Source organism: Daphnia pulicaria, chromosome 11, assembly GCF_021234035.1.
Source record: "Daphnia pulicaria isolate SC F1-1A chromosome 11, SC_F0-13Bv2, whole genome shotgun sequence".
Classification (NCBI taxonomy): Eukaryota; Metazoa; Arthropoda; class Branchiopoda; order Diplostraca; family Daphniidae; genus Daphnia; species Daphnia pulicaria.
The window spans coordinates 1282428-1296834 of NC_060923.1; the positions used below are offsets into that span (position 1 = coordinate 1282428).

General features: G+C 44.3%; 2 protein-coding genes across 5 annotated transcripts; both read right to left on the minus strand.

The window, feature by feature from the left end:
- Positions 1-346: 346 nt before the first annotated feature.
- LOC124315093 (mucin-17-like) lies at positions 347-11471 on the minus strand. Of its 4 annotated transcripts, none has more exons than XM_046780476.1 (15): positions 11354-11471; positions 10804-10928; positions 10528-10742; positions 9878-10467; positions 8622-9806; positions 8070-8543; positions 6762-8012; positions 6337-6693; positions 5052-6268; positions 4536-4990; positions 4037-4455; positions 3405-3966; positions 2884-3336; positions 2478-2816; positions 347-2408 (listed from the first exon to the last, which is right to left on the minus strand). In XM_046780476.1, the coding sequence occupies exons 1-15, from the start codon at positions 11441-11443 to the stop codon at positions 2107-2109; spliced, it is 8034 nt and encodes a 2677-aa protein (XP_046636432.1). In that variant the 5' UTR covers positions 11444-11471; the 3' UTR covers positions 347-2106. The 4 variants fall into 4 exon arrangements, with proteins under 4 accessions (XP_046636432.1, XP_046636431.1, XP_046636430.1 ...); XM_046780475.1 differs by having other exon boundaries at positions 8631-9806; positions 10804-10949; XM_046780474.1 differs by having other exon boundaries at positions 4037-4452; positions 10804-10949.
- Positions 11472-12096: 625 nt separating this feature from the next.
- Positions 12097-14211, minus strand: LOC124315344 (actin-like protein 6B). The gene is made up of 9 exons (XM_046780973.1): positions 14015-14211; positions 13736-13954; positions 13541-13677; positions 13287-13479; positions 13035-13231; positions 12858-12974; positions 12653-12790; positions 12490-12585; positions 12097-12421 (listed from the first exon to the last, which is right to left on the minus strand). The coding sequence occupies exons 1-9, from the start codon at positions 14037-14039 to the stop codon at positions 12254-12256; spliced, it is 1290 nt and encodes a 429-aa protein (XP_046636929.1). The 5' UTR covers positions 14040-14211; the 3' UTR covers positions 12097-12253.
- Between the last annotated feature and the right edge of the window lie 196 nt (positions 14212-14407).

A 14407-nucleotide genomic window follows, 5' to 3' on the forward strand; every position in this document is an offset into this window, starting at 1 on the left:
GGTTCTTCAAAACGGAAAACGCCTGAGGGGAGCTAGCACTAGGGAATCCCCAGCCTTCCACACCATCTAGCGAAGAAGGAAACAAATTCGGAATGCTGCCAGGTGCCAGTTGGCAATAAAAAAACCAAGAGGGGAAAATTACAAGGCTGTGCAATATTTGGAAGAAGGAATTAATCTTGGAATTAAGCGATCAGTGACATCGTCTTTAATTAATTTCTATGACGTTGCTCCTTTTCGCATTTACACGAGGACAATCGAAAAAAAAAAACGGTTTGATCTTCTTGATCTACAGAAACTCCTGGGAACTTGGAAATAAAAATTAATTAATTAATTGCGCCCAAAAATGCAACTTTCCAGCGAGTATATTCGTTTGTTACGAGCAATGAAAAGCCGGACAAAATTGACATAAGAAAAAAAATAACAGAATGTGTTGCACACTCAACACATGAATTTTATAGTTGATGAGACACATTGGGAGAGGGAGGGCAATACGGCACAGCTCAGGACAGAGAATTCCAGGTGGGAGTAGATCAAAACACAAAAAAGGTAATTCCGAGTTTTACAATGAAAAAAGTAAACGTACAAAAATCAACACGCACAAATTTTGCTCACGAAATCGAGTAATTCAGGAATGGAAAATCCTCTTTCTCATAAAGAATTTAAAAAAATCATTTTTTGACATCCAACAGCAGAGGGGAGTGACCAAGACGCTTATAACACATACCAGGGGTAAATTTAGTTCTTCAATTGGCTGATTTGGTAACCATTTCCTTTCCAATTCAAAAAAAAAAAAAAACACATCTCGATTAATAATAAATAAGTCGAAACAAAAAGAATTAATTGAAGAAACACATTGTTTTCCACACAAGACAAGTCACCAATGGAAATGTGCTATAATACATTAAAGTAGAAAATCCCCGTTTTTGGCGTGACCTGGAGACACAGAGAAAGGTGTGTAAAAAGAGAAAGATACGAAATATAAAGAGATAGTGAGAGTGAGACAGAACGACAACTTTCAATCGGCTGCTTTGCTATTTTTGTTTTGTTTACCGTTTTTTTTTCTTCTTTTCTTTCTCTTTTGCCTAGATATTCCAACAAGAAATAACGACATCTGATGTGTGGTTGGAGGATATCAAAGGGTTCAACACTCCTAATATTTCATTTCCTCGTGATAACATTCAGCAATTTTTAAAATTCCTAGTTCTTCCAATTTCCTAACTTTCCCACAGGGCTGCTGTTATCAACTTTTTTCTCTTTTGTGTGTGTGTGTTTGAGCACGCGATCCATCACAGGCTGGCAATATATCCCCTTCCATCATCATAGTAAGTGAAATAAAACCTTTTGAGGAGTGGTAGCTATTTCTCGGGCGGGAGTAGTAGTTTTATATGAATGTGGCAATATAAACAAGTCACGACGACCAAAAGAAATAGATGGAAATCTTATTTTAAAATTTCCCTCCTTATTTTTTGTTTTCTTTGTTTTGTTTTGAAGGGGAAAATTAACTACTCGACACTGATATAAAGCGGAAAATTCGGCCGGAGGAGAGTCTGTGAAAGGATGGGAGAACTATTCCATTTGATGTAGCTGCACGGGGAACAATGAAGGAAAGCCGCAAATGAGCCTTCTCGAGTCTTGAAAAGGGAGGGGGGAAATATACAAAAGAAACGGCAAACTGAATTCTAAACCTAGACGAGGGTGTCACGACATACTAACGCTCGACGTAACGAGACAAATGTAAGAAATTCCGGGGGGAGGCAAAAGCTAGGAAACGCCATAACGAGGAGAAGTGTGGGGTAGTAGGGGGGCAAGGTCAAGATTTTTCGGAACATAAAAACATTTGTTACGCTGTTAAAGGGGGGCGGGGTGGCAAAAGGACGAGGATCGGGTTAAAATATACGAGTGGCACGGCAAGGTTCCATTCTATGTCGAATCGAATCAGATGACGGAAACCATCTTAGTGACTAGACGATGGGGAAATCAGACCACAGGAATGTCTCGATGACAGTTTGTTTGGTTTTTGTTTAGTTGTAGTAGCAGTAATAGAAGACAAAGAAGTTATCAAGGAGAGTGGGGTTAAGCGCGTGCCAATGAATGAGGTGCAAACTCTCATCTTTTGCGTTGAGCGTATTTCTTCGTCGTTTTCGGTCTGTTGGTGGCTAGAGTTGGCGCTGATGTTGACACAGTCGTCGTTGACGCTGCCGTCGAAACAACTCCGGCCGCTGCAGCGCACGAGGTCGCTGTGCTGATGAGAGCCTTTTTCGCAGGACTCGTGTGTTCCGGAGACGCATTATCCATGCCCGGGGGTTCACTTTTAGTTCGTTTGCGCCCCTCACTGACGCTAACGCAGCAAGGGCAGTTCTTCTTCACGTTGGTACGAACAGACGATCGACGTTTGGTTGTACCGCGTTCTACCACCAACGAAAAGGACAGGTCAATACCCAATATAATTTTAATTTGTCAAGTCGAAAGGAACTTACCCGAGAGAGGACAGACATCAGGATCGTGTTGATTTAAGACTTCCTCCTTTTGCAGACGGCCACAACGCCTTGGTCGGACAATGTATTCTTCCATTTCCATCAAAGTCTCGGTAGAAACAGCATTAATGTTGGAATCCTCCTCGTTGGCCGGCTCTTCCTTGATCGAAACATCACTACTCGTTCGATCTGCGGAAGTGGAAGACGCATCGTTTTGGTTCTGCTGTCCAGTTTCAGCCAATTCGACAACAACTAATTCAGTCTGTTTACTCGGCGTGGTCGACATCGACTTCGATGTCACCACAGAAATGTCTCCTTCCTTTTTAATAACGAGTCTGACGGCTGTTTAGAAAACAGAAAATAGTTGTATCAGAATTATTCTACAGGGGTAATTATTTGATTCACTTACCTTGAACCACAGTTCTTGCAGGTTCAGAATCGTCGGAAATGGGTTGCAAGGAGATTGGCGATGGGGCGCAAGGTGAACAAGTCCGACTCTCAGGTTGGACAGGTGAGGAAGAGCTGGTAGAAATAGTTGCCGCCGCAACAGCAGCCGCCGCGACGGCAACTTGTTTACTCGCCAATCTCTTGCCTAGCGTGCGCCGGTCGTTGCGTATGACGGCTGGTCCGCCTTCACCGTCACTCATTCGGCGATACTCCATGCCACCGTGATCTTTGCGTACCAAGACCATTCGCGGCTTGACGTTTCGTTTCAGTATTTTCGACTTGGATAGTTTTCGAGAGTTGCCTCCTGGCGGTGGCAGATCTCCATCACCAGGTGTAACTAGCCCGTTGGAGTCCTCTTCAGTTGAAGACGCCTGGAAGGTGGCCGGGGACGTGGCTGGTGACGAGTTCTGCGATCCTGTTCAAAAGACGTACGAACAAATTGTGTTAAGTGGTAAAATAAAAGTGTTGATGGATGATTCGAACCTAAAGGTGAGTCTGACAAGCTGAAACAAGGCGAGGGTGAAACTCCAGGCCCCATGAAATCGGCACAAGGTAAGAATTCGGAAACGCCCGTCTCTGCGTCATTGAGAAGCTTTTCGTCGGCTGCAGGCGTCACCGAGCCATCCACAGAATTCCTGGAACCGCTTGGTGTGCCTTGGTCATTCCATTTGCTGTGATCCGTCTCCTCTATGACGGCTGTTGCAACAACAGGTGGGTCCGCTGGCACAGGAGCCATTGTCAGAGGTGGGGTAGGAGTGGGAGTTGCAGTTGTGCGATTGACGGTTACGGTCGTCGCTAAGAGGGCATTGGTGTCAATCCCAGCTGGAACAGGCAGGCTCACTCTGTTGACTGTTGGCACACACTGAGGCACCAGTCTCAAGACACTCGTCGTGGTGGATGCAGCGACTGGAACAGCAGCAATTGAGATCGGCTCAGACTTAGGGGTGACGTTTAAAGCTGAGCATGTGGTTGGTGTTTCCAGTTCTGCACTGAACGGCGTGGTTCTCTGAGGTCCAGTCACACCAGTTGAAGACTTTGGCACAGGCTAATGCGGGACAAGCATTTCAGTTAGAACTAAAACAAAAATTCAGATGCAAAAAGAAATCAATCCTCACCTGGGTGGCAACTGGGATCTCAGAAGAGAGTATAACGTGAGTGTCTCCAGTCACAGCCGGCTTTACGGCCGTGACGGTCTGCTCTTGAGCTTGCTGAATCTGCTGTTGTCCTGGCTGTGTCACATTGACGGCAGTGTGCGCAACAGCCCGCATGGTGATGGGAGCACCAAAACGAGCTGGAAAACTAAGCACACCAGGTTGGCCACTCATGGTGACTTGTCTGACTTGAATGTACCTGGGAGTTGATGCACCACCTCGAGATGATGAGAAATTCAAAGGAAACAGGAGCTGCCGCACACCACCAGTTCCGGATTGAACAAGCAGTTGTTGATGAAGCATGCCTATGGGAACGGTGGAAACTCCGGTTAGAGAAGTAAGCGGGGTGGCAGCTGACGAAACGGTAACTGTAGTCGCTCCTACTGAAATGGGATAGAATTTGGTTAGAAAATGAGAAATAAAGAATAATAAATTATTAATGAAAGGAAACTGTTGAAATTACCTGAGGGAGTAGCTGTCGTTGCATTTGCCGTTCCGTCGTTGGTTATGGTTAAAGCGGTGGTCCTGCTAGTCACTACAGCGCTCACCGGAATGGATAGCTGAATGCCGGCTGATGCGCTAAGGACCTGGACAGAAGTCGTTCCTTCCGTCTTTTGTGCTTCCGCTTTAACAACTCCCGCAGTGGCAGTCGTCGTAGCGGTGGTCGTAGCGGTAGCTGGCTCACTTTTGACGGACTCTACAGCTGGAATCGTAATGGAAGCACTATCCGCGTTTGAAGAAGCGGACAGCTGTTCGGCCAGTGCACTCGGAGTGGAATCAGCGCTACTACTAGCATTAGGAGTCCCATCTGAAGTGGCTTCGGCAGGCCGTGCATGATGCGATAGTAACTTCACTTTACTCTGTACAGACTTTCGCCTCTTTGGAGTAGCATTCGGCGAGGGAAGAGGGTTAGAACGCCTATGAAAAGAAAGTATTATAGTACCGTCAAAATGAGACATATTGCAACACGCATTATTACCTTCGAGGGGCCGGCTTGTTCTGAAGATCAGGTGAATTCCTCAACTGCTCCTTGTATTCCTCCAAAATGGCTTGCACCCTTAAGACTGTGTGCTCATCGTCATGCGCTTTTTGGGGAGCTTTATTGGCAGCGGGACTGGCTGATGAAGCGGTAGCCGATGTTGAAGCTACTGGCGTCGTTTTGCTGGGCGTCGTGTTTCCGCTGGCGGTAGGACTGACGACCGGGCTAGATTTTTGGACAGTTTTATTTCGATGGTTTTTACCCGAGGCCTCGGTTTTAACAGAAATGGTTGTCGGCGTTATACTCCTTGTTGATGAGGTGACAGATGACTGGCCAGCCTCTGTAGTACTGACCACAATAGACCCAGAGAAAACGGTTGAAAGCGACACTACTCTGGTGGTTGGAAACAACACGGGAAGGTGAGTTTGATTTTCAGTCAACTTTCCGTCCTGGTTGACGTTATTTTCGTCCGTTTCGTCACTGATTATTTCTTCCATAATGGGCTCAACTTTGACTTCGACCGAAGCGACTGGAGACTGGGCAGTAGTTTCATTTTCTTTTTCTTCGTCTTCCAATGCTTGACGGGCAGCCGAAGCCACTGTGAGAAGCTGCATTAGTGGAGCGGCCTTCCCATTTGTGGGGACCGCTGTGGCAGATCCTCCATCGTCTGGCTGGGATGACAAAGGACCGTCGGCCGAATTCGGAGAAGTAGGAGAGGCTTCGGAAACGTCCATGGATTCAGAAAACGTGGACGACGGTGCCAGGAATTCAACAGGGCCAACACCCATGTAGGATCCATCATCAGGATGGGCGAGGTCCGACCACGGATCCGGCTGATTCTGCAGATGACTGCCACCAGTGCTGGCAGCCACTCTTTCGAAAACCGACTCAAACTCACGCAGCTGTTCTGAAAGGGAACCCCCACTGCCGGCCATATCACTGCCTGATTGCGAGTCCATTCCTCCGACAAGTGGGCTTATTGAATGCGCCGAGTCGGACAACAACATTTCAGGATTGCCAGTCACCAATTGCTGCGTCTGGGGTAGACCTCTGGTAGGTGATCGACTGATCTGCCCGTTGAGAGCAGATTCCAACAGTGAATGAAGTTTGGATCCCAATCCTTCTTCATCAGATGGATTATGTTGCTCACCGGCGAATCTTCGACTGCTGTCCCCAAAGCTACTACCTCCTAAATTGCTGTTAATCATTCGCCCAACCTGTGGATGAGAAAGCAACAAAATTAAAAAGCATGTTCAATTTTAATTAAGAAAATAATGCCTGTGACCTGTAAATTGGGGTCTTGTAACGAGGAGACGGTAGGCAAGGACGCATTTGTTGTCATGGCAGCAGCCGGGGGTGAGCTCATGGATCCTAATACAGGCATAACGTCAAAGTGACTCTTTTTAGCGAAAGCCTGTCCGAACTTTGGAAGCGCTGATGGGAAATTTGGTGCGTTGGATTGACTAGGCGACGCCCCACCGAAATTGGATAAACGACTGGCGGATGCAGACGCTCCAGGAGACGGACTCGTGCCAGGGTGGTTGGAATTCGACCCCGTGTCTCCTGAAGGACCGTAAGGAAGGAATCCTGGCGGATACATGGATCCGCCGAGCACTTCCGATGACGGGCTCGGACTAGTGTCCTATCAGAAAAAATTACACATTGCATATAGGGTATTTAATTAGAAATTGAATGGTTACTCAAAATTACCTGTGAACGACTTGACGGCCGGGAGAAGGGTGAAGAACATTGCGACGGATGACTGGGCGATGCCAGTCGATCACCAGTAACTGCTTTGTTCTCTTGTTGCCGGTATACGTGATGATGCTGCTGCTTGCGAAACGACAGCGGACTTGGTGGAGCTTGTAGAGCTGGGCTCTGTGGGCTGCTCATCGCCGGACTTGATGGATTCTGTCCAGCAGCTGCTCCTCGATGACTTTTGGCAGTGTTGGATCTGTGTGGATCGGGCGAATTTGAATTGGAGCCCTGACTATGACGTCGAACTCCGGTGGTGCTTCCAGGCCTAGGTCGCGATGGGCTGCTAACCATATCCAAATCGACATACTTGACCAAGGGGACTCGACAAGGAGAACTTATATCTGATGGAAGTGGCGAGTTATTGGGAACAGACACGGTCGATGACACCAGTGTGCCATCTCCCGGGCTGGGAGGGATACTAGGTTCTCCTCGGGATCGTTGGCCTCGTGACGACCGTGTTGTCCCTGATTGAGAGGTCGGTTTCGTTGCGGCGGACGTTGTTCCAGATGTTTGATTCGGTCCATTAGATATGGCAACAGGCTGTGTCAGGGGGGAAGTCGCTTCCGTACTATCAATGCTAGGCGACTGCGCTAACATTTGTGACAAGGTGACGGAAGGTAAATCATCCAGACAAGGTCGCACAACAGAGGCAGCGTTCCTGGAACGTTTTGGTAAACGTGTTGCCGTAGAAGCTGCTGGAGTTTTGACCCTGGGATTCGGTGGATTGAAACCCGTCACGGCAGCAACTGGCTGTAGTACAGCGCCACTACTGTTGCCTACAGGTCGATGGGCCACTTGAAAGATGCTGACCGAAGGAGTCGATACCAAAGTCACTGGGTCCGGATCTGTATCATTCCTGACAGAAGCAGAGCCGCCTCCGGATGGTGCAGCAGTGATTTGGACACTGGACGTACTAGTGTACGCAGGTGTATCTTCGCTGCCAGGCGAGGAGGAGGAAGCGGAAGAAGTGCCCGCTTTATTAGTTTCCTCTTGTTGCTGCTGTTGTTGTTGTTGTTGCTGCTGATGATGCTGCTGTTGTTGCTCTTGCCGGTGATCACTTGGGACGTTGCCGTTGTTGTTGTTGTTTACATTGGCACCACCATTCCCTTCCGTGCTGCCTGGCAATCCGTTAGTGCCTATACGGCTATTGGCAGGTAGATTGCGGAGCTGCACCATGTGCACGGCAGTTGGAGGTGGTCTGACCTGAAAGAGAAAATGCTTCATTAAATCTTGTCTCAGAAGTAAAATTCTCTTCTTTACCTGGACATTATCAAGGCCTTTGAGGTTAGTCATAGTCCGCTCGACTCCTGGATGCACTTTACCAAGTTTTTCTAGAAAAACCCGACATCCCAACGGGGTATCAATTCCAGGGAACATTTTGCTTGCGCTATGTGGTCTCTTGTTTGGAGAAGGTCCTGGAGACTTGACCGGTGTTCTTGTGAGAATTACTTTGGGTTGCATGTCCAATGTACTTAGCATGGGTGCGAAATGATCGGCGGCGATGTGACAAGGAGAAGAAGAAGTAGAGGACGAAGACGACGGACAACGAGACAATTGAAGGTGCTGCTGTACAACATTATTGCTGGATAAATCTGCCACATCGCAGATTGGAGATCGAGTGGTTTGTGTCATCGGACAAGAAGGATCTTGCCATTGATTGACGTTGCCAAAATCAGGCCTGATTTCGCGCAATCTTTTCACTAGGGGTGAGCCCCGAGGGCCAAAGGTGGTTTTCTAAACAATAATTGAAAAAATTACAATTATTTCTATTTTAGTCACGCTGAGTTACAAATAAAAAAATTAATAACGTACTTTGCTTGCCTTAATCCTGGCGGATCGTTTGACGCCTTCTGGAACTGATTTAGTTTCAGTGCTCACTATAGATTGACTGAAACCGATGCTGCTGTCGGAATCTGACGAGGTTTTGAGCGATAAGGTCACCTTGCGCATCCAAGTCTTTTTCTTTAACACTTTTTTGCGATCGGCTTGTTCATTCGCATACGGGCTGGAGCTTCCGGAAGCTTGCCTAGATGAATTCTTTGATTTTTGGCGTTTTGCTTCCGATTTCACGCGGGATCGGCTTCTCTCTTCAATTTCAATCACCGGATCTACGCAATTTTCATAACCCTTTTCGATGCCCCAAAACTCGTCTCTCTCCGGACGAGGCATATCTTTAAACCGGTTGTAATCAATTTTAAGAAAAAGAAGTTCTTTGGTAACGGAGCGCATATTTTCCTGGTCAGCCATATAGCGCCGGCAGAGTGGTTTCAATTGTTCCCATCCAATTTTCCAGGTTAGCACGTCCCATCGCACACTGTGCACCACACTAGCTAGGTCATTGATAACAGCTTTGGATACACCCAAGGTATCAGCAGCCGAGTCGGAGTAGGGCGATTGGGTTTCCTCCTCCTGGGATAGCGTGCTGGGGCTTCTGATCTCTTGTTCTCCTATTCCATTGGTCGTAATGTCACTTAAGTCCACTCCGCTATCAGCATCCTCCAACGCTTCTTTGACACTGGTGAAGGTTAAATTCAAACTCTCGTTTTCTTCCCGAGACCTTCCACCATTGGTAAAGCCACCACCCGGACCTCCTCCACTTCCTGGTGGTGGTTCACCAACTACGGCGCCTCGGCCATGCTCCATGATGGCTTGATTGTAGTCGGTGATTGTTATCGATGACGACGGTCCTTCTCCGATGGCTGCCACTGTTTCTAATTTGAGCCCCTGCTCGAGTGTCAAAGCTGCCAGTTCTACCAATTTGTCAAATCGCTCCTTTGTGGGATGAAGGGAGAACGCTGTTAATGCAATTTCCCTGCAGATTCTCACGTTGACGCGGACCAGTTCAGCCAATTTCGAAAACACTGCAGCTAAACCAATTTCACCACTTTTGACTCCACCGCCTTCGGGGTTTAACTTCCGGTTTTCTAGGTCGTTGAGATCAACCGCCACCGCTCTGACGTAAAGCTCGATACAAAATGACTTCAAATCGTCGCGGAACTATGAAAAGAAAATGTTTAAATAAAAATTACTAACAAATATTACGCAATTTTGTATGTAAAACTATTTACCTCATCTGATAGCGTTGCGCAGAGGATATACATGTGAGCCGATGTCATAAATTTATTCTGATCTACCAATGTGTGCAGCATTTCGATCACAGCTTGATTTGAATTGCCGATCCTCTTTTGCAGATTCACCAGCTGAATGGCGAGTGACGAGAGGCAGTTGGGTGGAGGACAGATGATCAAAGCAGTGGTGAGTAAACACTGGCTAGAAAACTCGGCTGTCTTCAAGCTATGATGACGCCAAATTCTGTTAATTCCACTACTCCCGCTACTTTGTGCTTGACCTTGCGATGGAGCCTTATCGATAAGCCGCTGTACAAGGTTGTAGCCATCTTCTAATGAAAGCTGTTTTAATATCGCTATAACCTCTTCTTTCTTTTTGAAACTGTAGAGAAGTGCCACATGTAGATCTAGCCACTGCTCTTGAAAAGACACTGCACAAGAATCCAAAAATCTTGAATCAGAAGAATCTTGCAAGCATTTCCTGTAGACAGCAACTAGCCTAAGCGCAATGTCTCTGCACTTATCATCGCATAACCTATCGAGCCGGATGGTAAGAAGCGTTGGCATCTCCGCCAAACAAAATTCAAGCCCTGTAACAATTTGAAAGATTTAGAACAAGCCAAAAAGATAAGAGAAATATTTCTTTTTACCTTCTGAATCGCTAATGGATTCACCATCGATGATTTTTTCCAGTGTCGGATCATTCCAAGGATTATTGACGACACGGATTACATGCTGGCATAAGCTATAGGCAGGTGTGTTAGATAAGTTGGAGATGGTATTTTGAAGAGTGACATTCAAATGTGTTTTGTTTGCTTGGGGTATTTTTTTCCATTCTCCTCGTAAAACAAGCATTAAAGTATCCCTAAAAGATTTAAATGAATAAATCTTGAATGAAAATTTAAATTGTTGTTGTTATTTCTTACCTGTACAAATTTTCTGTGAGATAATCAACATTATCTCTTGGGGAAGACTGATCTGTGTAGGAAGCAAGGGTCTCCCATGCTCGAAGAAGTGCATCCACTTTTTCCTGGTATTTCTTGTCAGGATCCTTAAGGCAAGATTGAAGTACCTGTATAAGTTTACATCAACATATCCACATATAAAAATAAAGAATAAAACCAAACAACATATCATACAAGTTGAAACAACATGCTACTTCAAGCTCTGAAGACGTATTCATTTTGTCTCAGATCAACATAAACAAATCAAATAACTTATGAATCCAACTAAAAAACAATTGTAACATTCTGAAAAACACTGGTGCAAAATGGTTACACCAATAATGTTGAATAAGACAAGGCTCATCCTCCGAGATATTCATTCAACTGAAAAATAACAAAGCCAGCTCTGAAAAACTTCCAATACAATGACAGAGAAGTGGTCTCAGAACGATGCTCAAACGGTGGCATAAATGAATAATATGATCCAAATGATTAAGAAAATATGAAACATGCTTTAATAGCGATCATTTACCTGATAAAAGGCCGGCATTAGACCGACTTTATCCTGAGACGCCAAGAAATTATCATGGACGGCGTTACAGGATTCACTCACAGACGCCATTTTTCCAGTCCCTTTTCATGAACAGCTTCAGCAATTTTGGCATTACTAGTTGCCGGACACCCTCTCTCTCGCTTTTTTTCCCTCCCGTTCCCGTGAGTACATTATAATGTGATGTATATTGAATGCTGTGAATACTATGTTCTAGTATAGTATTTCCCCTCTTCTTTTACGCAATTATTCATTTTTTTTTATTGCCTTTGCAATCAATAGCCCTCCTCGCTCTACGCAATTATTTTTGAGCAGACAACCATTTTCTACAACTGGGCAGCGCTTCACTCTTATTTTGGTTCTGCAAATTCTCATTAATTTTTAATGCTCTACAACTAGAAGTAACGCAATAACGCAACAGGGGAGACTAAAAGAAAAGTCACCGCCTTCTGGAAATAGCTTATAAAGAAAAGTTTACCTTTTACTTTTGGGGAATTTGTTAAAGATTTACTTCCCTTTCAGAGTTTTACCATGTTTTAACAAGTTGAAAAACCCGCCGTATAATAAGCGCAGGTCTGTCGTACTTGCAGCTGATAAAATAAAAATTCGTAATGTTCAGGGGACCATTGACTTCATAAAAAAACGTACCGGAGGCGTAACCTTAGACTTGTCACGGAAATGGTACTCCATTTTGTACATAACAAGGAGATTCAAAGAAAAGACAATTGTTGAAAAATGTTAATTTATATCCGAGATGATAGATAATAGCCACATGCAATCGAATGCCAGCATATAAGCGGGGCTACATTTAATCATGAATTATGAGACATGTATTGGGAGGGGCGTGTTTGTTTATTTCAAATTCTAAGGATCAGGATTATTTCACGGACATTTACGCTCCACCTGTGTCTTGCCACCTTCTTCGTATTCTTGCTTAGAAATCCACATTTGCTGAAAGGATCCCAACGAAGCCAATATTGAACCTCCGATCCAGGCACCAAATCTACGCTCACCAGATCCACTAGCGCTGATGATTTTCAGTCTCATACTCTGTTTTGAAAAGAAATTAAGAAACATTGAGTACAAATCATTTAATTGGTGAAACGTGTGGCATATACCTGAGGTGTTTTAGCTGATAAATCTCTGTTCAAACGATCAGAGAAGCCTAAAAGTAGTGAGTTTCCGCCAGTAACGATAACATTACCGTACAAGCTCTATAAAAAAAAAAATGAAAAATGAAATTGAAGAACAAAAATAACACACCAAGAGAAAGGGAGTTACCGGTCTAAGATCAATGTCGCACATACCAACGCTGGTCGTCACTACATGACCAACGCCAAGCATTGTGTTTCCCACACCTTTGATTGAGCTAGGATCAAACAAAGCTTCTGGAATCTTAAAACGCTCACAGCCAAAATCCTTTATACGTCGTAATGAATTACATGATAAGATATAGATAATATTTAAGCGCAATCTAAGCTCAAACCTGGTGATATCCGTTCGGAAATTCGTAATGAACCATTGGGATTGTAGATACCGTCTCTTCGTCATAAGGCGCATCAGCCACTTGAAGAGCTGTCGATTGAAAATCCCTTATGACTTCCTGCTCATTCGATGGAAAAATATGAATCGATTCGAATTCAAATTAAATAATTTTCTTTACCTTCATCATATAGTTATGCCATGACTTGGTGACTTCTGGCAAATTACTTTTTCGCGTCCATTTAGGTTTTTCGAAATCCTTGACAGCTTCTTTGGCAGCAATCATGTATGGAGGAACAACTTCTATGTCTTTGCCTTCAAGTAGCTGCTTGCATTGCATTGTAAGAAAATCTCCTCCAAGGGGTGACTTGACAATCCCTAAATAAATCAAAATTAAGTTCTGTCTTTATTTAAAAAGAAAGGTTTTTCTTACCTTGAGACAGAACATAACCATCATAAACTGGTACAGCAGAAGTGTGAGTTGAACCACTATCAACAACAATTCCAGTGCTTCTTCCATTTGCAAATGCAGCCAAGACTGCATTTTTGACGAGGTAAAATGCTGGGACATTATACTTTTCAAACATGATTTCAGTTAACTTTTCCCGTTTTGCTCTAGTGTTCCACTACAATGAGTAAACAAATGTGTTTAGACAACGAATGCATAACAAAATAAATAAAACATACAGGTGCTTCCGACATTAAAACTGGGTGAAATTCTGATTCCGATTTTATGCATTTGGCATACGTATAATTCAGAATTTTTTCAAAAATATCCCAATCTTCAATCATACCATCCTTCAGGTAGCCAACAATCTCCAAGTCTAATTTTGAAAAGAATTTTCACTAAATGATTTCAACTGTCACAAATATTTGAACTACCTTGTTTGGCCACGTTTAATGCCACTGTATCAATGAAATATTTCTTTTCAGATGCTGGAGCTGCTTCTTTAATTCTGTCAACATCCATCATTTCAACCGATGAAGCCTGTTCAAGTACACCAACTACTGAGGGAATTTGAGCTTTAGGAGAATCTTCTCCTGCATAACCGGCTCTTAATGCATAATGACCGATGTCAAAAACGAGTGCTCCAACTTCGTCTACAAACAAACCAAAATAAATTGAATGAAAACTTTTGTGTAAGGTAAGAAATAATTTACCTCCACCATATACTCCTCCACTCATTTTGAATTAGAATATTTTCACTCGCTGACGCAACAACAAGAGCTACGTTTGTTAGAAATTTAAAGTTTTCGAGCCAGTTGTACTTTGAAATCTTCTACTGTCAATCTGTAGGACAGCAGAATTTGCTCAGAAAGTTTCCTTACTCTGCTTCAGTAGTATAAACAAGGCCAAAAAACTACAGACGCCTACTGCTAGCGCTACCTAGCGTTAAGAAATTATTCATGTCTTGCCATCTATTGGGAAAAGTCGGCCAACCCAAAAGCAAAATTTTTGGAAAACAAGAATTCAAAACTGATAACGCTACACTTATCTTAACCTGAACCTGATGAACCACGATAGTATAGAAATAATCAGTCTTTGGACAAGAG